The sequence below is a fragment of the Myxocyprinus asiaticus genome, chromosome 11 (assembly GCF_019703515.2).
Source record: "Myxocyprinus asiaticus isolate MX2 ecotype Aquarium Trade chromosome 11, UBuf_Myxa_2, whole genome shotgun sequence".
NCBI lineage: Eukaryota > Metazoa > Chordata > Actinopteri > Cypriniformes > Catostomidae > Myxocyprinus > Myxocyprinus asiaticus.
The window spans coordinates 4,809,569-4,832,689 of NC_059354.1; the positions used below are offsets into that span (position 1 = coordinate 4,809,569).

General features: G+C 40.1%; 1 protein-coding gene across 1 annotated transcript; it reads right to left on the reverse strand.

Moving 5' to 3' along the window:
- Positions 1–1,374: 1,374 nt before the first annotated feature.
- LOC127448075 (tRNA N(3)-methylcytidine methyltransferase METTL2-like) lies at positions 1,375–23,097 on the reverse strand. Its single transcript, XM_051710356.1, has 10 exons — positions 22,964–23,097; positions 21,662–21,812; positions 19,527–19,618; positions 19,161–19,438; positions 19,003–19,052; positions 7,627–7,687; positions 4,996–5,135; positions 2,457–2,563; positions 2,264–2,329; positions 1,375–2,173 (listed from the first exon to the last, which is right to left on the reverse strand). The coding sequence occupies exons 2-10, from the start codon at positions 21,796–21,798 to the stop codon at positions 2,028–2,030; spliced, it is 1,077 nt and encodes a 358-aa protein (XP_051566316.1). The 5' UTR covers positions 21,799–21,812; positions 22,964–23,097; the 3' UTR covers positions 1,375–2,027.
- Between the last annotated feature and the right edge of the window lie 24 nt (positions 23,098–23,121).

The window sequence follows — 23,121 nt, forward strand, 5'->3', positions numbered from 1 at the left end:
GTTGCATTGGAGTGACGTCACCTCCCCTCTTTAAATGATTGGCTAGAGGAGGAGCTGTCGATCAAGAACTAGTGGACCAATGGGGACGCAAAACGCCCCCTGATTTACATGAAACTCTACTCACAAGTTTTGGAAAACCAAGTGCAGAACTTGGAAACAAAAGCAAAGAAAAATACAGCGTAAGCGTACATATGAGCAAAATTGTCAGAGAGCACAAAAAAACAGTAATATAACCAAGGAAAACATGATTTTGTTTTTGCAGTTCTGATGACTTTGCTTTAATTTTTCTGGGGGTTTTTTTCAGCATATTTTAAATGTGTTTATATATTTTTTATTCATGCTTGTTGTTTTTTGATCTGCACTTATTATTTTGATCTGCACTTTTTATTTATTTTTGTGCTTATTATTTTTTTTTTTTATCTGCGCTTATTATTTTTTGATTCACGCTTATTATTTTTGGATCCGTGACCGCAATAGTTTTGGCGGGATTTTGATCCCATAGTTGCAGTTTGAAGCATTTACATATTTCCATTGATCATGGTATAAATAATGTGTGGGGGGGGGGGGGGTGTACATGCTTGTTTTGATTAGGGTTACATCCCTCCATCCCCCCTGGAATCTACGCCCCTGTGTACAGTACGTGATTCATAATTGTGAATGTGAAAACATTAACGGAGCAGTTTTCAGCATGTCAGGCTTAAGATAAAGAGCGAATGTGTGTATATTATAAAGGAATTGAATGAATGTGGTAATCTGGCAGGCTTTTGAAGGAGCTTTTTAGAAAATTCTCTTGACATTGTCTATGAAAGATCGTTATCACCCAGATCAGAACTAGAACATGGTAAGACCTGCGACTTGTGGCTTCTATTGTGCTTTTAGGTTTTGGCAAGGACAGTGTCATATATTCTCAATGCAAATATTATTAGGTAATAATTCAAAATCAATTTAAGATTTTCTAAATAATTTCTTTACATCTTTAATTAATTCACATAATTGAGTATGTCTTGTCAGGTTTGTGCTAAAAAAAAAAGAGCCACCAGTTAAAGGACTAGTTCACCTAAACATGGAATATTTACTTTTATGCACTCATTTACTCACCCTTATGTTGTTAAAAAAAAAAAAACATATGCTGGGTTTTTTCTTGGAACATAAAATAGATATTTTAAGCAGCTCTATTACATAGAATCACAGTTTATAGTGAGCAGCAGCTGTCGAGCTTCATAAAGGACAAATTACATTGTTATAGGGCTAAATATATGCTTAGACAGTACTGTAGTTGTACAGACAGATGATAAACAGACAGACAGAAGGACGAGAGGAATTAAATTAAAATTTTGATGAAACTTTTTTATTTAAGATAAACATCTGATTTGCTCATTATGCATGTAGAGTATTTTTGCAATAAAAAGAATTTTTTTTTTTTTATCACAGATGTACAGTACATCCTTGTACACCAGTCTGCCAGTCCATACATGTAACAAATCATTAAAAATAAAACATTATATCAATGCACCACAAGGCAACACAACAATTTTATAAAAGTTGGAAAATTTAGATGTTTAAGGAATAAATACGTTTAAAAATGTGTTAATACCAATGCAAGCAGTGAATTGGCCCATCAGTGTAAATGAAAGGTTTGCACATTTGTTGCAATAAAAAGCTAAATGCAAAAAAAAAGTGATCTTGAAAATTGTATCATATTATGTCAAATTAATTAATTAACAATGCTAAAATATTCTTTGTTCACTTATGCATAAACAACCATTTTCATGACATAATGATAATTGTCCAGTCTCAAAACTATTCGTGGGATGCCAGTCATTTCTATGTAACACTAAGAAACTAACACTGCTCCAAAAGAAATGACTTTCTTCATGTTTTTACATTGTCCTCTTCATCATGCATCATTCTTGATGTCTCTCACAAAGGTAATGTCATTTAAAATCTTGAAAAGTCTTTGTGTTTTTTCTGTCAAGACCTTCAGCCCAGTTCTCTCAGAAAGCACAGTGTTATCTGCTTTACAGATGCTAAAACAGATAAGGTTTCCGGTATTTGCTCTGCATCCACACTCTGTGCATGACCACCTTCTTTCCTCTGTTTACCTGCACTCTCCTGTCCTCCAGATTCTGAATCATCTCCAAACCAGCATTAGAGAACAAATGATGAACCTCATCTGTGGAGAGATCACAACCTTGCAGCATGAATGATGGAAGTCATAAACGGTATAGATTTCAATCTCTAAAATCCACTTAAATGGTTCTACCTTTTGTGAAGAAATACACACATGTTCCATCCTGTCGTATATAGAAGTTTTCAGATAAACACTGACCTACAGAAAGTTCATGACTGGTCATACATGGTATACAAGCATCAATAACAATCAAATTGAATTAGATTATCTATCATTTACATGTCCAATATGTTAAAGTTTAATTTATCAAAGAAGACATTATCACCCTTTTTCAGTCTCAGTTGTGACAGATCATATCTGCCATAGTCTCTGAAGAGCATAATCCCTCCCTGCTTCAGGTATCCAGCCAAACAATTCACCACATCTTGAACTCTGCAGAACGAAACCAGAAGAGGGTTAATCTTTTATTAATAACAGAAATGCTCAAAGAGACAGTAACCGCAAAATTACTCAGTCCCTTGTGAAGCTACAAAAGTTGTTTAACACTTTTTTTTTTTTTTTGCAAGTTTGTATGTGATAAAATTCTCTTTACCGTCATACAGCATCTGAACATTTTACTTTTGAGATTTCTAGAATTCTCACTATTCTCAATAGTGATTCTGCTTAGAGTCTCAATACTGTGATACAGTCATTTTGCTGTATTACAGTGCAAACAATACTAAAATGAATACAATGATTTATTCAAATCAGGATAAATTGAAAGACAGTAAAATTGAAAGACAGTAACACTACTATTCTGTACAATTTAAATTATATATACAGAATATACAGGGTGCCCCCAAAAAAACAGAGCAACTATGTTTGATTGCTCATATCATTAAAAATGCATAAAGGCATTTGCACGATTTTTGGCGTACTTCTATGACTTTTTGTAAACAACAAAATGATGTCATTGTGACGTCATCCTGAGAAACAACTTGCTACAAATACATAAATAATTAAGTAAATCGTCTGGTCCAAAAAAATAAATAAATAAATTGGGCCACATGGCGAAAGAGAAGCACCTACATTTGAAGTCAGAAGTTTACATACATGTTAGCCAAATACATTTAAACTCAGTTTTTCACAATTCCTGACATTTAACCATAGAAAACATTCCCTGTCTTAGGTCAGTTTGGATCACTACTTTATTTTAAGAATGTGAAATGTCAGAATAATAGTAGAGAGAATGATTTATTTCAGCGTTTATTTCTTTCATCACATTCCCAGTGGGACAGAAGTTTACATACACTTTGTTAGTATTTGGTAGCATTGCCTTTCAATTGTTTAACTTGGGTCAAATGTTTTGGGTAGCCTTCCACAAGCTTCTCACATAAAGTTGCTGGAATTTTGGCCCATTCCTCCAGACATTACTGGTGTAACTGAGTCAGTTTTGTAGGCTTCCTTGCTCGCACACACTTTTTCAGTTCTGTTCACAAATTTTCTATCAGATTGAGGTCAGGACTTTATGATGACCACTCCAATACCTTGACTTTGCTGTCCTTAAGCCATTTTGCCACAACTTTGAGTTATGCTTGGGGTCATTGTCCATTTGGAAGACCCATTTGTGACCAAACTTTAACTTCCTGGATGATGTCTTGAGATGTTGTTTCAATATATCCACATAAATTTCCTTCCTCATGATGTCATCCATTTTGTGAAGTGCACCAGTCCCTCCTGCAGCAAAGCACCCCCACAACATGACGTTCTGGCGTTCTTCAGCTTGCAAGCCTCACCCTTTTTCCTCCAAACATAACGATGATCATTATGGCCATTTTGTTTCATCAGACCAGAGGACATTTCTCCAAAAAGTAAGATCTTTGTCCCCATGTGCACTTGCAAACTGTAGTCTGGCTTTTTTTATGGCAGTTTTGGAGCAGTGGCTTCTTCCTTGCTGAGCAGCCTCAGGTTATGTTGATATAGGACTCGTTTTACTGTGGACATAGATACTTATCTACCTGTTTCCTTCAGCATCTTCACAAGGTCCTTTGCACTTTTCACACCATATTCATCTCTAGGAGACAGAATGCGTCTCCTTCTTGAGCGGTATGATGGCTACGTGGTCCCATGATGTTTATACTTGCTTACTATTGTTTGTACAGATGAACGTGGTACCTTCAGGTGTTTGGAAATTGCTCCCAAGGATGAACCAGATTTGTGGAGGTCCACAATTTTTTTTTCTGAAGTCTTAGCTGATTTCTTTTGATTTTCCCATGATGTCAAGCAAAGAGGCACTGAGTTTGAAGGTAGGCCTCATCCACAGGCACACCTCCAATTCAGGACACCTCCTATCAGAAGCTAATTGGCTAAATGCCTAAAAGCTTGACATCATTTTCTGGAATTTTAGAAGCTGCTTAAAGGCACAGTTAACTTAGTGTAAACTTCTGACCCACTGTAATTGTGATATAGTCAATTAAAAGTGAAACAATCTGTCTGTAAACAATTGTTTGAAAAATTACTCGTGTCATGCACAAAATAGATGTCCTAAACAACTTGTCAAAACTATTGTTTGCTAATATAAAATCTGTGGAGTGGTTAAAAAATGAGTTTTAATGACTTCAACCTAAGTGTATGTAAACGTCTAACTTCAACTGTAAGTTTGCTGCCATTGAAAACTTAGGCTATGATTTACTTATTTATTTATTTGTAGCAAGTTGTTGCTCACGATGACGTCACTGTGATGTCATTTTGTTGTTTACAAAAAGTCGTACAAGTACCACAAAAAAACGTGAAAACGCCTTTATGCATTTTAAGATATGAGCAATCAAACTTTTTTTTTGCATAACAGTAATGAGAATGAGTGCAAATGTGTGACTTTCTCATACCGTTCAGGGTGGATGGCAGAGAGCACAAAGACCACTAGAATTACATTCAGACTCTCAGGAGGGAAGGGAAATGGGGACGTTGTGTCACAGATATCTCGCACAAATGCATGACACACTGTAGGATCACAGTCTTGATGTCCCTGTAAGGAAAAAACATATGCCATTGTACTCAAACGAATTCTGCTCGGTTTTACTGGTATATTTTAGTGTTGGATTTACTGGAATTAAGTTATGGACATTATATCACAATTAGAAAATTAAGGAATGTTATGAGATTGAAATTCAAATATGAAATTTCAAATACACTGAATGAAATAACTTTTAGGATGAATCTCACATAGAAATGTCTGGCTCATATTTCACACCAAAATCAATAGAAAAAAAATAATATATTTTTTCGTGCATAAAAAAAAATAAAACCTATGAAGATTTTTTTATTTTAAATCGCATTACAGTAAAGAGAATGAGATTTTTTCACAGTACAGTAAAGAGAATGAGATTTTTCCGCATTGCAGTAACAAGAAAGAGATTTTTTTATGAAGGTAAATCAATAGCAAAACTCGAGAGATTGTATATTTGGATTTGATAACTTGTACAATAAATATTTGTACACGTAAGTTGAAACTTAAAGGTGCAATATGTAAAAATTTTCATGTAATATTCACCTATTTTTTGCCAATGTGTGAACGACTTGTAATGCAACTTAAAAAATGAGCCCTTCTCGGACTTCCTAGTTTGCCTATTAAAGCCTGTGGACTGATTTTCATGCGAAGGGAGCGGGTCACTTCAATACTGAATTGTGTCAACGTATTTATAATGTACAGTCTATTTTATAAACAGATACTGTCATCATCCACCAAATTAAGCTAACAGCTATTGATAAAGCTGGCTAGCTAGCTGATGCCGACATAGGCTATCGTATAAATGCAGTCAATGTATCATGCAAAGAAAAGTGATTACTTCAAACTACAGTCTCGTATAGTCAGACCTCTATCCACACTTTGTTTTAGTCCTGTTCCAGCACTGGAGAGTCAAATATAATACAGTCTCAAAGTTTGTAGTAAAACAATCATAACTGTGTAATTTTAATTATGCTACCTCATCTGTCAGCATGATGTCAGTGAATCACGTTCAGTCTCTTTGTACGTTATGTCTTTGTTTTGGCTGATGCTTGCTAGCTCGAGTCCCTATGGAGTGTGTGCACGAGTGCGAGCATGAGCAACAGGTAGCTGGCTGCAGTTCACTTAACAGCCACAGGTGTCATTAATAACAAGGGTTTCTGAATCTTACATACTGCACCTTTACACTTACAGCACCGATGCGAAAACTTGTAAAATAAAAAGTTTGATTTTAAAGATGAATGTTGCAATCTGCACTCACAGACAATAATTCAAAGCTTGTATTCTGAATTCACAATTGCAGACAAATAGTCACAAATGTGTAAAATGACATTCACATAAATACAACTACAGACACAAACTTGTATTACACATTAACTTTTGTACTTTAATTTTCGCAGTACAACCACAAATCGGCACTTACAACCTCTCAAATCTGGCACTGCAACTTTAAATCTTTATGCCTTGACGTTTGCAACTACTTTTGCAGAAAAAACCTGTAGCAATACTCACTTGTGCACTTGTAAAATCCTGATGTGAGAGAGCAAGACCAGTGTTCGGTGGGGGAGGGGTCAATGAAGTCATTTTATTGGTTGATGCCTAGCCAATGAATGTCACCTGTGTTAACTGGGGGCGTGCGCGTGCATGTGAATAATTTCACTTGCCTTTTCAGCAGGTTTGTTCAATGCGAATTGCCAAGGAACAAAGAAAAGATGTTTTGCACATTCAAAAAAAAATGTGGTAACATTATTAAATTGCTTTGTTTCATCGATGTCTGTTCTAATGAATTTGACACAGTTTAAGAGTAATTTTAACAGTTTAACAGGGTAACATGGTTACCTATGGACATTGGTTTGAATGGGAACTGGCGATTACACTTGTCAAGAGCAGTAAATCGCAAGTGGAATTATTTTATTTGCAATGTTAAAGCATCATAGGCTGAAATGTCTCAATAATATAATTTCAATTGTCTTTATTTCTTTATAATGAATAATAACTTGATTAACCTGAAAATAGAGTTGGGTCGGTGGTCAAGTGGTTAGGCTTATACAATTGGAGTAAAGAGAATGAGATATTTTTTCACATAACAGTAATGAGAATGAGATTTTTTCACATTACAGTAAAGAGAATTAGATTTTTCCACATTGCAGTAATGGCAATTAGATTTTTTTTCACATTAAAGAAACAAAATTTGATTTTTTCGTATTGCAGTGAGATTTTTTTCACATAAAATAATGACAATGATATGTTTTCACATAACACTAAATTGGACTTTTTTGCAGTACAGTACCGTGAATAAGATTTTTTTCACATGACAGTAATGACAATGAGATTTTTCATATTACAGTTAAGAGAACAAGGTTTTTCCACATTACATTAACAAGAATGAGATTTTTTCAAATTATAGTAATGACAATGAGCAATATTCACTTTAAATTGGGGGGGGGGGGTACACTCTGGGTTGGACTCTGTGTGCTGTAAAGGCAGGTCAGAGACATGTGACAGAATTTACCTTGACGAGCTCAATAGCACGAGATGAGAAGTCACAGCAGTACAGAAACACCTTACTGCCCCTATAAATGACATCAAATGCAGAGTGACCACAGTGATCTCACAGAGATACATCTGCTTACTTGCAAGTCCCAATAAGCATTTCTCTAACAACTGATTGATTATCAGTCCCATATTAGAAAACTGAATATTGAGAATGGAAAATGTTAGAGCTGTGGTGTAGAAGCTCACAACAGGAAGGAGCTGAGTCCAGTCTGTGTCATGTTCCCATCCTCTTTTCAAATGCCTTTCCTGTCTCTATATGTTATCTTGTAAATTAAAAGGCAAAAATGCCCCCCAAAAATAACAATATTAAATAACTATATTAAAATGTCTACCTTACTCAGTGTAATAACTGTAGGTGTATACATACTTAAAGCACACATATTATAACACTTCTCTGTGCAGTAATTCGTTTTGTAAATACAGAGCCATTGTCCCACTGCTCTGTATATATTTTCTCTTGTTTAATACTGTCTTATTTATTGTCTGTTATTTACTTCAGTAATTTGTCCAGATACACAGGTGACATTTCACCCCACGCTTCCTGTAGCACTTGCCATAGATGTGACTGTCATGTCAGGCACTTCTCACACACCTTACAGTCTAGCTGATCCCACAAAAGCTCAATTGGGTTAAGATCCATAACACACTTTTCCAATTATCTGTTGTCCAATGTCTGTGTTTTTTTGCCCACTCTAACCATTTCTTTTTGTTTTTCTGTTTCAAAAGTGACTTTTTCTTTGCAATTCTTCCCATAAGGTCTGAACCCCTGAGTCTTCTCTTTACTGTTGTACATTAAACTGGTGTTGAGCGGGTAGAATTCAATGAAGCTGTCAGCTGAGGACATGTGAGGCGTCTATTTCTCAAACTAGACACTCTGATGTACTTATCCTCTTGTTTAGTTGAACATCTGGCCTTCCACATCGCTTTCTGTCCTTGTTAGAGCCAGTTGTCCTTTGTCTTTGAAGACTGTAGTGTACACCTTTGTATGAAATCTTCAATTTTTTTGGCAATTTCAAGCATTGTATAGCCGTCATTCCTCAAAACAATGATTGACTGACAAGTTTCTAGAGAAAGCTGTTTCTTTTTTGCCATTTCTGACCTAATATTGACCTTAAGACATGCCAGGCTATTGCATACTGTAGCAACTCAAAAACAAAGACAATGTTAAGCTTCATTTAACAAACCAAATAGCTTTCAGCAGTGTTTGATATAATGGCAAGAAAACATAGAAAATATAATGATTTTCTAGTACCAAATTAGCAATTTAGCATGATTACTCAAGGATAAGGTGTTGGAGTGATGGCTGCTGGAAATGGGGCCTGTCTAAATTTGATCAAAATTGACTTTTTTCAAATAGTGATGGTGCTGTTTTTTACATCAGTAATGTCCTGACTATACTTTGTGATCAGTTGAATGCCACTTTGGTGAATTAAGGTACCAATTTCCTTCCAAAACAGCAAAATCTGTACATTATTCCAAACTTTTGGCCGCCAGTGTGTGTGTGTGTGTATATATATATATATATATATATATATATATATATATATATATTATATATATATATACAGTTGTGCTCAAAAGTTTGCATACCCTGGCAGAAATTGTGAAATTTTGGCATTGATTTTGAAAATATGACTGATCATGCAAAAAAACTTTTATTTAAGGATAGTGATCATATGAAGCCATTTATTATCACAAAGTTGTTTGGCTCCTTTCTAAATCATAATGATAACAGAAATCACCCAAATGGCCCTGATCAAAAGTTTACATACACTTGAATGTTTGGCCTTGTTACAGACACACAAGGTGACACACACAGGTTTAAATGGCAATTAAAGGTTAATTTCCCACACCTGTGGCTTTTTACATTGCAATTAGTGTCTGTGTATAAATAGTCAATGAGTTTGTTAGCTCTCACGTGGATGCACTGAGCAGGCTAGATACTGAGCCATGGGGAGCAGAAAAGAACTGTCAAAAGACCTGCGTAACAAGGTAATGGAACTTTATAAAGATGGAAAAGGATATAAAAAGATATCCAAAGCCTTAAAATGCCAGTCAGTACTGTTCAATCACTTATTAAGAAGTGGAACATTCGGGGATCTCTTTATACCAAGCCAAGATCAGGTAGACCAAGAAAGATTTCAGCCACAACTGCCAGAAGAATTGTTTGGGAAACAAAGAAAAACCCACAGGTAACCTCAGGAGAAATACAGGCTGCTCTGGAAAAAGACGGTGTGGTTGTTTCAAGGAGCACAATACGACGATATTTGAACAAAAATGAGCTGCATGGTTGAGTTGCCAGAAAGAAGCCTTTACTGTGCCAATGCCACAAAAAAGCCTGGTTACAATATGCCCGACAACACCTTTACATGCCTCACAGCTTCTGGCACACTGTAATTTGGAGTGACGAGATCTCCTGGAATTTTCACACACAACATTCTCTAGAATTTACTCAGAATGGTGCCAAAAACAAAAAAACATCCAGAGAGGGGCAGTTCTGTGGATAGAAATAACTTGTTGATGAGAGAGGTCAACAGAGAATGGCCAGACTGGTTCGAACTGACAAAGTCTACGGTAACTCAGATAACCGTTCTGTACAATTGTGGTGAGAAGAATAGCATCTCAGAATGCTATTCTGAGATGCGGGTTGGCGCTGTATTGGCAGCACGAAAGGGACCTACACAATATTAGGCAGGTGGTTTTAATGTTGTGGCTGATCGGTGTATAAATATACTGTATATACATATTTTGGTGAGTCACATAAGATTTCAGCATCACCCCAGGATGCAGCAGCCTGAACCACATCCTTCGGGGAGAAGCATCAGGATTGGAGACAGCTGAGATCACTCTGCTCATCAGCCCAGCAGTGACATAAGATACATGTTCACAGATGGCAGGTGAGCTCATCTCAGAACAGGCCCTTAATGTTCTCTCCCAGGTTCGGAGTAACCAGAAGAAGACTGCTGCTCTGTCCAAACCTGGTGATCTCCCAGAAGTCAACGGACACCTACCTTGCACCCAAACCAATTCAACAGATTACCGGGAGCGTGGTCAACTATCCATACCCTGAACACTACCTCTCACATCCTCTTATCTTAATAAAATCCTCTCTGGGGTAAACAACCTGGGCTGCATTTCCCAAAAGCATCGCAAGCTTACAGTAAATTGATCATAGAAACCATTTGCACCAATGGTTTCTACTATCTACTTGGGCTACAAAATGCAACCCTGGATTGATGTTCACTGCATTACAAGTCTGTGCCTCATTCATTCTGCTACACTGGTGGAGAATGCGGCAATTGGAACAAGACCCGACTCCCCCACTTAAAATATATCTCCTTCTATTCCAGAGAAAGCCCTTCACAGATGATGGAGGAAGCCATTCATCGCCTGTCTGAAATCACTCTCCGATATCCAAGTCATTGAGCGAGTCATAGTGGATAACACCCTTCTCCAGGCATTGAAGAGGACAGTTGGAAAGAGGGATCCACAGACATTAGAGGAGCTTATTGAGTCTATTGAGCTGGCAGATGCTGCGCAGGCCAGGGACGCTGGGGAAAGGGCTTTTGGCCACCAACCACCCCGGAGAGGTTCCCAGAACAGCGACTACAAGGGGGCACCTCAAAGTTGGAGGCTCGGTTTTCTGTGGAGGGGGCCCCAGGACGAGCCCATGCCCACTGATTTATACTCACTCGTGGCGTGGGCTTGGATGGCGGGATGCACAACATATCATAAAACCCCTCCACAAGCTCCAGTGAAGGAGGTGTATGCTGATGGAAAATAGGTCCAGGCTCTCTTTCACTCCAGCAGCTCCATCACCCTGGCTCAGCACCAACTCCTCCCAGCCGGAAAGACCTTGTTGCCCATCACCTGTGTCCACAGTGAAACCTGCTATTTTCCAGCCTGGGCCATGTCCATCCAGGCTGAACCAGGATCCTGAGTTCCTTTGTCAGTTTTGGATGTGGGAATAGTGAAGAACATTCCAGTACCCCTCCTGTTGAGTCACAACTGGCCAGGTTTTGATCGGCTCCTCTTCTCAACCGTGCAATCCACCATCAGAAGACTTGCACGCCTAGCGCCGTGGAAGCCCCACCTGCTCCCAACACGATTGGCAACCAAAAGTGAGAATGTGAGTTCAGTGATTATAATGCTTATGACTTCTCTGATCTCTTCTGACAGGTTACCACCGGGGGAACCTTTGCCAAGGAACAAAGAGAAGACAAGCACCTCAAGCACCGCTAGAATCAGGTCAGTGTCATTAAAAGTTGCTTTTCCACCACAAGGCCAAAGAGTTCTCATCCCAAAACCGTACCTTTCCATTGAGGTGCTCTTTGAGCACATAGGTATGGATCTGGTAGGGTCATGAGCACAATCTGGTAATTTCAGACTATGCCACCAGATACCCATAAGCCATTCCCCTTCGTAAAGCCACCTCTAAAAACACAGCTAAAGAACAATTCCTACTCTTCAGTCAGGTTATTGTGCTAAAAGAGATCCTTAGAGACCAAGGAACACCCATTGTGTCGTCATTTTTTCTGGCTGCTGCACGTCCACCACCTACACACCTCGGTGTACCATCTGCAAACAGGCGGCCTAGTGAAGAGGTTCAACCAAACCCTGTAAAGGATGTTACGACAGGTGCGACTGGGACCTCATGATCCCGTACATGTTTATTGGAGTTTGAGAAGTTCCCCAAGCATCCAAAGGTTTCACCCCCTTTGAACACCTGTTTGGCTGATAGCCACGGGGTCTGTTGGATATTGCCCGTGAAGCATAGGAACGACAGTCTTCCCACACCATGAAACATGATAGAACGGATCGACCGAGTAATGCATACACAAAGGGGGAACCAGTGGTGGTACACATGGCAGAACAGCTCTCTCCAAATCACTTATCATTAGTCACTTATCACTTATTATATTGGCCTTATACCCAGCAAGCTAAACACATTCACTCAAATAATACTCGTGACCAGGAAGTTGTCTATGAGAAGTTTACTGAATGAATAGTGTTAAAATGTAATACAAAATACAAAGATTGTATTAATAAACTATTACATCAAACATGTGGTCTTCACTGACTTTCAACATATATAAGCATATGAATACACATTAAATATGATTACATGCAAATACAGATTCCTTTTAGATACTGTAACTACCTGTGTTGATACATATAAAACAATTATTGTACTGCAATTCTTCATGAATCACAAAATGAAATATTTGGAAACTTATAACAACATCATGCTATACTTACAGGCAGTGCCTTAAATTCTGCTAATACAAGAAGGAACAGGATTACAATGGTGTCAATCAACGATTGCATTACGTCAACCCAGAAACTGAATAAATGATGCTTAAACCTGCAGTAAATTAAATGGCCAGTGGGGGAAGCCAAATACTAAACACTGGCAGGGCCAGAATACTTATCATGAGTTTCTATGTTTTTTCAGATACCCCGGGCCGGACTAACGTGATACAACACCACATCAGGAGACCTCCTGCCGTTACTGGCTGGCAGTGGCCCTTTTGAATTCCAGAGGCTCGCTGACAAGCTATTGAGAAGGAGACAAGAAGGATGTTGGACCTTGGGGTTACTGAGGAGTCCCACAACTCCTTGTCCAGCCCTATTGTCATGGTCCCAAACCCAACGGCACCTTTAAGTTTTGTAATGATTTCAAGAAGCTCAATAAAATCTCCAGCTTTGAAGGCTACCCCATGTCCAGAGTGGATGAACTCAGCGAGCGGTTAGAAAGGGCCCATTTCATATCAACGCTGTACCTCACAAAAGGTTACAGGCAGGTGCATTTGTCTCCCAAGGCTTTTCCACCCATAGTGGCCACTGGCAGTACCAGGTCCTTCCCTTCGGGCTGCACTGGGCACCAGCCACCTTCCAAAGGTTGATGGATATCGTCCTTCGGCCGCACTGTCCCATGCCGCCGCATACATTTATGATGTTGTAGTCCTTTTAGAGAGCTGGGAGGATCATCTCCACCATCTCCGAGAGGTGTTGTTGCTGCTACGTGGGGTTGGACTAACAGCCAACATCAAGAAGTGTCAGCAGGGTTTGTCCGTGGCATGCTACCTGGGATTTTGAATTGGCCGCAGTGCAGTCATGCCCCAAGAGGAGAAAATTAAGGCCGTACAGGATTTACCACAACCGACAACCAAGACCCAGGTGCGTGCCTTTATGGGGTTGGCCAGATACTATCGATGCTTTGTGTCTAACTTCTCTTTAGCTTGCCCTCTTACAGACCTGACCTAGAAGGAGAAGCCAGAGAAAGTAAGATGGACAGAGGCTAAAGCTTTATTGCAGGCCCTGAAGAAAGCCGTAATGTCAAATCACGCACTAGTTTTCTCCAATCCATTTATCTTACAGACAGACGCTTCTGACTCGGGTCTGGGGGCTTTCCTTTCACAACAGTTTCAAGGATAGAAACATCCCTTAGTTTACATCCAAGCTTTCCCCTCCAGAGATCAGTGGCATTCAGTCAGTCCCTTCAAACCCTTCATAGAAGGGGTGACATGAATTCAAATGGAAACATTACTCAAATTATTAAATGTCCTTTCCGCCACTTATTTAACAATGTGTGTGCATTAAATAAATAAATACATTAAAATGTATAAATATACAACTTCAAAAACAACTTAAATGTAATATAGACCATAAATATATTCACATTGTTCCTGTTTGACAGAGTGTAAGTAAGTGTAAGCCAATCAAACTGCTCATTAACACACTGTAGCTCTATGTTACTGTGTCCCCCTTCACAGGAGATTTTGAAGGGTTCTGTAATTAATTTGTATTAGCAGAGTGACAGAAAGTCTGACCAGTCAAATTTTATTTTCACCTTGGGGGTTGGGCGTCAGCAATCTGCACCTTCACAGCTTTGTGTTTCCGTCTCTACCTTAGGCTATGATGAACAGTGGGACATATCCCAGTCACAGGCAGAGCAAGCAGTCTGAAATCCGGGGATGATTTACAACGAAGAATCCGAATGACATTATTTTCTTCAAAGAAGCAGACAAATTGACAACTTTCCTGTGCTGTGCGCAATCTTAATTTATTGCCATGTCAATGAAACTTTGTTCTCATAATCGGTGTCAATGGCCTCCGTTGAGTGCAGCTTCCAAATAAAAAGGTATGCAAGAAACATAACAGAAAAAGTGTGATTGACAATTGGCCTATGTTGACTAACACCCTGTCTACACCGGATGCGAGTGACGGTTGTCAAGGATTGAAGGGGTACCCAGTTTATGCACTGCACACCGAAGGGGTACCTGTTTTATGCACCGCATGCCACTGAGATATACTGTATATATATATGTAAGGAATTATTGATGACAGACCGTTGAATTATTGAAAAATAATGCACACCCGAAGTGGTAATGTTGCCATGACGTGCAGTGCAGCGGCCGTTACACCTAAGGTGTGCAATATTTTTCAGATTCAGCGGCTTGCTTTGATACAGTCCGAGCCTTTGTTGCTACTTCGAAAACTTCACTTTAGAACTAGCAACGGAGGATTGTGATGCTTGCGCTGCTTTACTGGAGCACTTACTGGAGTAACAAGGTAGTGTGATGTGCATGTGCGTTTATGTGTCAGTTTGTATTTGAGTGATCGAAAGAGAGACAGAGAGATCACGTGTGGAATTACCTTTATTTGTTGCAGCTCTCGTCAGAAGTAACATTACTTAAAAATTGCCAAGATGCAAGTTTATGCACACTTATCAGAAGCAGCGAGTGTCACCATTTTTGTATATAGCTGTGGCAGACAAGCCTCTCGTTCACCGAGAAGGAAGCAGGAACCTCCTGGGTACCTGGGTAGGACGAGGGGAGGGGTGGAGAGAGAGAAAGATAGCGGGAGAGACAAAGAGAGAGAGGGAGAGAGAGAGAAATAAGTAAAGAAAAAAACTCTGGTTCCCGACCATGCCGCCATTCGGTCCTCAACTAGCTGTCCAGCGATCCTCCGCAACGCCGGACGATGGCACTGGATTCCGCTTCCTGGTGGCCGGCAGCGGTTCCTCTGCCTCCCAGGGGATGACAGCAACTCCTCCGTCCCCTGGCAGACGGCAACGGCTCCTCCATTTCCTGGCGGACGGCAGCCGCTCCTCAGTCTCCTGGTGGACCGCTCCTCTGTCTCCTGGCGGACCACTCCAGTACCATCGAACCACTCCTCTCCTCAGCGTTGCAATCCTCCATCAGCAGCGAGGGGTCTCTGACAGCGCGTCTTTCTTCAGTCCCGGGTTTCGGCACCAGTGTGGCAGACAAGCCTCTCGTTCATCGGGAAAGGAGGATGCAGGAACCAGATTAACAGTCAAAAAGACTTTAATTCAACATAAAATACTGAACTGAAACATAACAAAAGCGCACACAAAAAACACTGCTCCGTGCATCTCTCTCTCTCTCTCTCTCTCTCTCTCTGGCATCCCCTGCTCCTCCTTTTATCTCTCTCCCACTGATTGGGCAACTCAGGCCGGGGAAACCTCCAGTCAGATTTACTCCCCCCCTCCCTTCTTGGAGGGAAGGAGTTGCCCCTTTGGCCGTTCCGTTGCCTGCTGGTCTTCCTGGGTACCTGGGTAGGACGAGGGGAGGGGAGGAGAGAGAGAAAGATAGCGGGAGAGACAGAGAGAGAGGGAGAGAGAGAGAAAAAAGAAAATAAAAAAACTCTGGTTCCCGACCACACCGCCATTTTGGTCCTCAGCCAGCTGTCCAGCAATCCTCCGCGACGCAGAGCGATGGCACTGGATTCTGCCTCTTGGCGGCTGGCAGCACGTCCTCCGCCTCCCGGCAGCGGGTCCTCCGCTTTCTAGCGGACGGCAGAGTTTCCGCTGCCTCCCGGCGGACGGCAGTGTTTCCGCTGCCTCCCGGCGGACGGCAGTGACTCTTCAGTCCCCTGGCGGACTTCAATGGCTCCTCCGCTTCCTGGCAGATTGTAGCCTCTCTTCTGTCTCCTGGCAGACTGCTCCAGAACCATCAAACCACTCCTCTCCTCAGCGTCACGATCCTCCATCAGCAGCGAGGGGTCTCTGACGGCACGTCTTCCTCCAGTCCCAGGTTTCGTCACCAGTGTGGCAGACAAGCCTCTCGTTCATCGGGAAAGGAGGAAGCAGGTACTGGATTAACAATCAAAAAGACTTTAATTCAACATAAAACACTGAACTGAAACACTGCTGCGTGTGTCTCTCTCTCTCTCTCTCTGGCATCCCCGACTTCTCTTTTTATCTCTCTCCTGCTGATTGGGCAACTCAGCGCTGGGCATGAATCCTCTCGTCCCGGCCACGCCCTCCTCCTTGTCACAGTAGCTTTCGGTTGTAAACCTTTTCAACCCCACTGAGATGCAGGTGTGCGCTGACATGACGGCTCTGTTTTCGTTCGCGAGTAAGTGTGTGTAATTCGTATATGTGTGTCCACGTGTTAGAGTGTGTGTTAGAGCGAAAAAGAGTGGGAGGGGGAGCACGAGGGTGCTTCCCACAGATATTTCAGATAATATAGAAACTGTTGTATTGATCAAGTTGCGGCTCGTTTACATCTGTGTGTGTTGGCGTGCACGTACACTATATTGCCAAAAGTATTCGCTCACCCATCCAAATAATTGAATTCAGGTGTTCCAATCACTTCCATGGCCACAGGTGTATAAAATGAAGCACCTAGGCATGTAGACTGCTTCTACAAACATTTGTGGAAGAATGGGCCGCTCTCAGGAGCTCAGTGAATTCCAGCGTGGTACTGTGATAGGATGCCACCTGTGCAACAAGTCAAGTCGTGAAATTTCCTCGTTACTAAATATTCCACAGTCAACTGTCAGTGGTATTATAACAAAGTGGAAGCGATTGGGAATGACAGCAACTCAGCCACGAAGTGGTAGGCCACGTAAAATGACAGAGCGGGGTCAGAGGATGCTGAGGCGCATAGTGTGCAGAGGTCGCCAACTTTCTGCAGAGTCAATCGCTACAGACCTCCAAAGTTCATGTGGCCTTCAGATTAGCTCAAGAAGAGTGCGTAGAGAGCTTCATGGAATGGGTTTCCATGGCCGAGCAGCTGCATCCAAGCCATACATCACCAAGTGCAATGCAAAGCGTCGGATGCAGTGGTGTAAAGCACGCCGCCACTGGACTCTAGAGCAGTGGAGACACGTTCTCTGGAGTGACGAATCAAGCTTCTCCATCTGGCAATCTGATGGACGAGTCTGGGTTTGGCGGTTGCCAGGAGAACGGTACTTGCCTGACTGCATTGTGCCAACTGTGAAGTTTGGTGGAGGGGGGATTATGGTGTGGGGTTGTTTTTCAGCAGCTGGGCTTGGCCCCTTAGTTCCAGTGAAAGGAACTCTGAATGCTTCAGCATACCAAGAGATTTTGGACAATTCCATGCTCCCAACTTTGTGGGAACAGTTTGGGGATGGCCCCTTCCTGTTCCAACATGACTGTGCACCAGTGCACAAAGCAAGGTCCATAAAGACATGGATAAGCGAGTTTGGTGTGGAAGAACTTGACTGGCCTGCACAGAGTCCTGACCTCAACCCGATAGAGCACCTTTGGGATGAATTAGAGCGAAGACTGCGAGCCAGGCCTTCTCGTCCAACATCAGTGTCTGACCTCACAAATGCGCTTCTCGAAGAATGGTCAAAAATTCCCATAAACACACTCGTAAACCTTGTGGAAAGCCTTCCCAGAAGAGTTGAAGCTGTTATAGCTGCAAAGGGTGGGCCGACGTCATATTAAACCCTATGGATTAAGAATGGGATGTCACTTAAGTTCATATGCGTCTAAAGGCAGATGAGCGAATACTTTTGGCAATATAGTGTATGTATGCATGTCAGTATGTGTGAGTGAGATGTTTGCGAAAGAGAGAGCGGGAGCACGAGGGTGCTTTTCAACTGAAATTTACATATATTTAGGTTATTATAGACATTGTTTGTCATTCTTATCCAATGCACTTAGCCAGTGTTTTAGTATTAATTGGTTATTTTGCTGTGGTTGACTGTATGGCTCTTTGAAATGGCCTTAATTTTCAAGTAATTTGGCAAGGTGATATGGAACTGTTATGCAGTCAAGACCTGGAACTACTTAATAGCCGTGCGTTTACTGGAGAATAATTGCACACCTTAGAATGTCTGTCAACCAATCAGAATCAAGCATTCAACAGACCCATGGTATAAAATTAACCACACAGCTTTCTGTGATCAATCACGATTAAATTATGGTACATGATACATTACAACAAACATTAAAAAATCCTCACAAATATATTTACTTTATACTTTGAACACACAGAACATTGTTTTTAATCACATCTACCCTGACTACGGTCTATAGAGCAGAAGCTATTACCTGATGGTGTTGATGATGGGAAACACACTGTTACCTGCACCACAGCCCACCTGCACAACACACACAAATCAAACATCATACTGCTAAACAAGATAAGTTCTTAATCTTAACCAGACCAAAGATATTGTTCTTGCATAATGACACAAAGGTCAGAGCACCTCTAGTATCCTGAAAACAGCGTGCTGTCCAGGGAATGCATCTGAATCACTGGTTAGTGTACTGGAACCGTAGGGCTTGTGTTTTTCTCTGTCCTCAGATTCTGACTGTGAGTCCATCCCGCTGCCCTGCCTCTCCTCTGGGCTACAAATCCCAACAGCATCTGGAGGAAGAAGTTCTGGGAATTCAGTGAAGAGCCAACTCCGGTTTCTGAAGAACTTGCTCTGGTGCATCTCATAAAATCTGTCCCAGTATTTATTAGCGTCCCTGTCATATTTGCCTAAAGAGAGAGAACCGAAAAGTGTTGGTGACATGCATCCACATATCCAAGTTATTTACCACACTTGTTTGGGCTTTTGAATGCTTACACTGCTCCTCCACAGGAATCTTATATTTAGAGTTCTCCTCTGCCTTCTGTTGAGCTCTCTCTCTCTCCTCTTCTGTCCACTGCACATGATCCCTGGAGCACAGTGGAGAGTATGAGCATTCATTCTAATTGGCTACTCATCTCACCCCTATTTTCAGTGTTTTGTTAAAACAGATAAGGCTGAAATTTCAATATGAAAGAATGAATTAGAACAACTGGGTGATAAATAAAACCAATATGCATATGCATTTGCACTTCTTAATCTAAAACAAAATGTTTGTTTGTTTTTATTTATTTCAGTCATAATGTGGGATGAGATATATTATATTATAGGGTTATAAGGGAAAGTGTATATTTTAAGTGCTGCGACTGGTCACCATGTATTTTCCCAGTTCAATTTTTAAGGGATTGCTGATCAAAAAGTGACAATTCTGGCATCATTTACTTACCCTCATGTTGCTTCAAACAACATTATTCTTCTGTGGAACACAAAGCGAGATGTTGGTAGAATGTTAAGGATGGACAGCCTCACCATTCATTTTTTAAGTGAGAGGATACTTAGACTGAACATTCTGCCTAACATTTGCCTTTGAGTCCCACAGAAGAAAAAACAAAATCATACATGTTTGGAACAAAATGAGGGTGAGTAAACAATGACAGAATTTTTATTTTTGGGTAAACTGTCCCTGAAGTGTGTAACTTCTGCACCATTAGCACCACCAAAAGGAATTGCAAGAATAATGATTGTTTTCAAACAACTTTCCTGAACGATCCCCCTGTCTTCAATTGGTTAAACAGATAGTCCCGCCAGAAATGTTGCAGTGTTGGGAGGTAGGTCTGTTCTAACAAACAGAGCAATGTTTTGATAGTTTTTGCAGAAATCAACAAACAAATGGCTTACTTTTAGTTGTCTCTGCATATTAAGCTGGGATGGGAGGAAGTGTTTTAACATCAGAAAAAAATTACACACTTCAGCTTGAGTCCTGCCCATCTGGCACCAACAATCATGCCATGGTCCAAATCACTGAGATCAAATTTGATGTGAACATTAACTGAAGCTCCTGACCCGTATCTGCATGGTTTTATGCACTGCACTGCTGCCACACAATTGGCTGATTAGATAATTGCATGGTTGATTGTTGGTGCCAGATGGGCTGGTTTGAGTATTTCTGTAACTGCTGATCTCCTGGGATTTTCACACACAACAGTCTCTAGAATTTACTTAGAATGGTGCCAAAAACAAAAAACATCCAGTGAGCGGCAGTTCTGCGGATGGAAATGTCTTGTTGATGAGAGAGGTCAACAGAGAATGGCCAGACTGGTTTGAACTGACAAAGTCTACAGTAACTCAGATAACCACTCTGTACAATTGTGGTGAGAAGAATATCATGTCAGAATTCTATTCTGAGATGCGGGTTGGTGCTGTTTTGGTGGCACAAGGGGGACCTACACAATATTAGTTTTAATGTTGTGGCTGATCGGAGTATACATATATATATACTGTATATACACACACACACACAAAACCCATCATCTGGTGAATATATAAAAGGCTTAATTGGGTAAACACTTAAATATAGAGCATTGTAAAGGAGCCAAGTCTCTGTCATTTCAAACTAAGGGTACCGGTGTGTTTTTCAGGCTTGTCTTTAGTTAAAAATCCCGTGTTATGCACCAAATCTGATTTTTTCCCCTGTTTTTTATTGGGATTTTGGTTTACTAATAAACTGCATCTGGGATTTTATTTATTTTGGACTCTTGTAGCCTCTACCCGTCACAGTATGGAAAGACTACGATTTGTATTTATTTTTTTAACTATCTGCCGTTTAATTGGTTATCTGCCTTTTTCATCACCTTAGTTATCGTTATCTGCAGAATTCACTATCGATCAACCTCTAATTAATATACCATTTTAATGTACCACATAGTACTTTAAAGGATTCTATGGTACAACCACAGTACATGTCCAAAAAACATGGTAGTACCACAATACATTTTGGTACTTTTCTGTTAGTGTTAGTACTTTGATTAGCTCTAAGCTTTTTTAAATAAATTATACTGTCTAACTGGGGAGGAAAAAAAAAGGTTTCTCAGTGCAGCTAATGAGAATGATGCATCAAACATAGAAATCTGTACCACATGTTATGCTGAAAGATGTCATCAGGATTGGTGAGGATTCTTCCTCCTAACGGGGCTGGTGGTCTTCGTCCACAGTACAGCCTGCAGTGAATACAGCTCACAACACGGACTGTCAGCTTCAAGACCCCTCTCATCTCTCCACATTCACCTGACCAGATCAATTGATAATGATTTTTAAACACACTACAGTGGGGTCCAAATGTCTCACATTGGAAATCTCAGATTCAAAATCTACAGTAATTTGAACCAAAAAAATTTAAGAAAGCTGAAGAAAATTTTACAAATGTATCGCCAAAAATTTTATGATGTAAAATTACTAAGAAAAGTTTTAGGATGTATCAATTACATAGAAATTCTGTTATGCTTTCATCTGTTATCAAAGTGGTATGATTATAATTGAATTTCTATTAATTAAATTATATATATATATATATATATATATATATATATATATATATATATATATATATATATACACACACACACAAACACACACTGTCAGATGCTTCATGAGAAATACTAATATCAGATACATGTGAATCATTTAGTTTTTCATTTATTGCTGCATACAATGCAAAGAGAAATGTTCATTCAAATGTAAAATAACAAAAAACAATCAATAAACAGGTGATAGAGTACAAAACAAAAAACAAAAAAAACAATTCATAACAACAAAGAGGAAAAGGGTACTTAGACCTACTAACAATTTTACATGCTCTAAAAATATTTGCCTTTACATTTATAGAAAACACAACAAATATTGTTTGAAATAATTTTTAAAGTAAAAAAAAAAATCGTTTGGAGCCGGACCATTTTATTTTTTATGAATGAAGAACTCTCTTATAAATATTAACTATTGTACATAAAACTACATTTCCCAGCATGCAATGTGATGATGACGAAGACGGCGCATGCCCGGAAATGTATGTAAACACATGTGAGCAGTGTTTATCCAATAATTTCAAAGTAACCAAAAAAATGTGCCACTTCGAGGAGAGACAATTGTGAGTTTTCTGTGAATTTATATATAATTCAGCCACAGATGCGTTTTGGAAATGCCTGACACGCGGATGTATTGAAACAATGGAAATGAGCATTTTAGCAAGTACTGTCTCTAAACCTTTAATAAGAGTAAACAATTACCATATGCACGACTGTTACGTATTGTTTAAATCGCTAAACTCAAATGTGCTGCACTACATTTGTTTTAGTTAGTTGTTGTAATTGGTATATAAAGTTTGAGTAACACTGCAATGATTGCAAAGCTCGGTGTATACTAAGTTAAAGAATTTATTTTACCTGGCACTCAATAAGATGATATCTGTAAAGTTTATTCCGCTCAGTTTTGTGAGATCCAGTGTAATTTAAATGAATGGGCGTGAGTATCTTCCCTCATGTGGAGAAGGACCTGGCTGCAGCCTGCAGAATGAGGCGGGGCTGTACATGGGGCAGGGTTA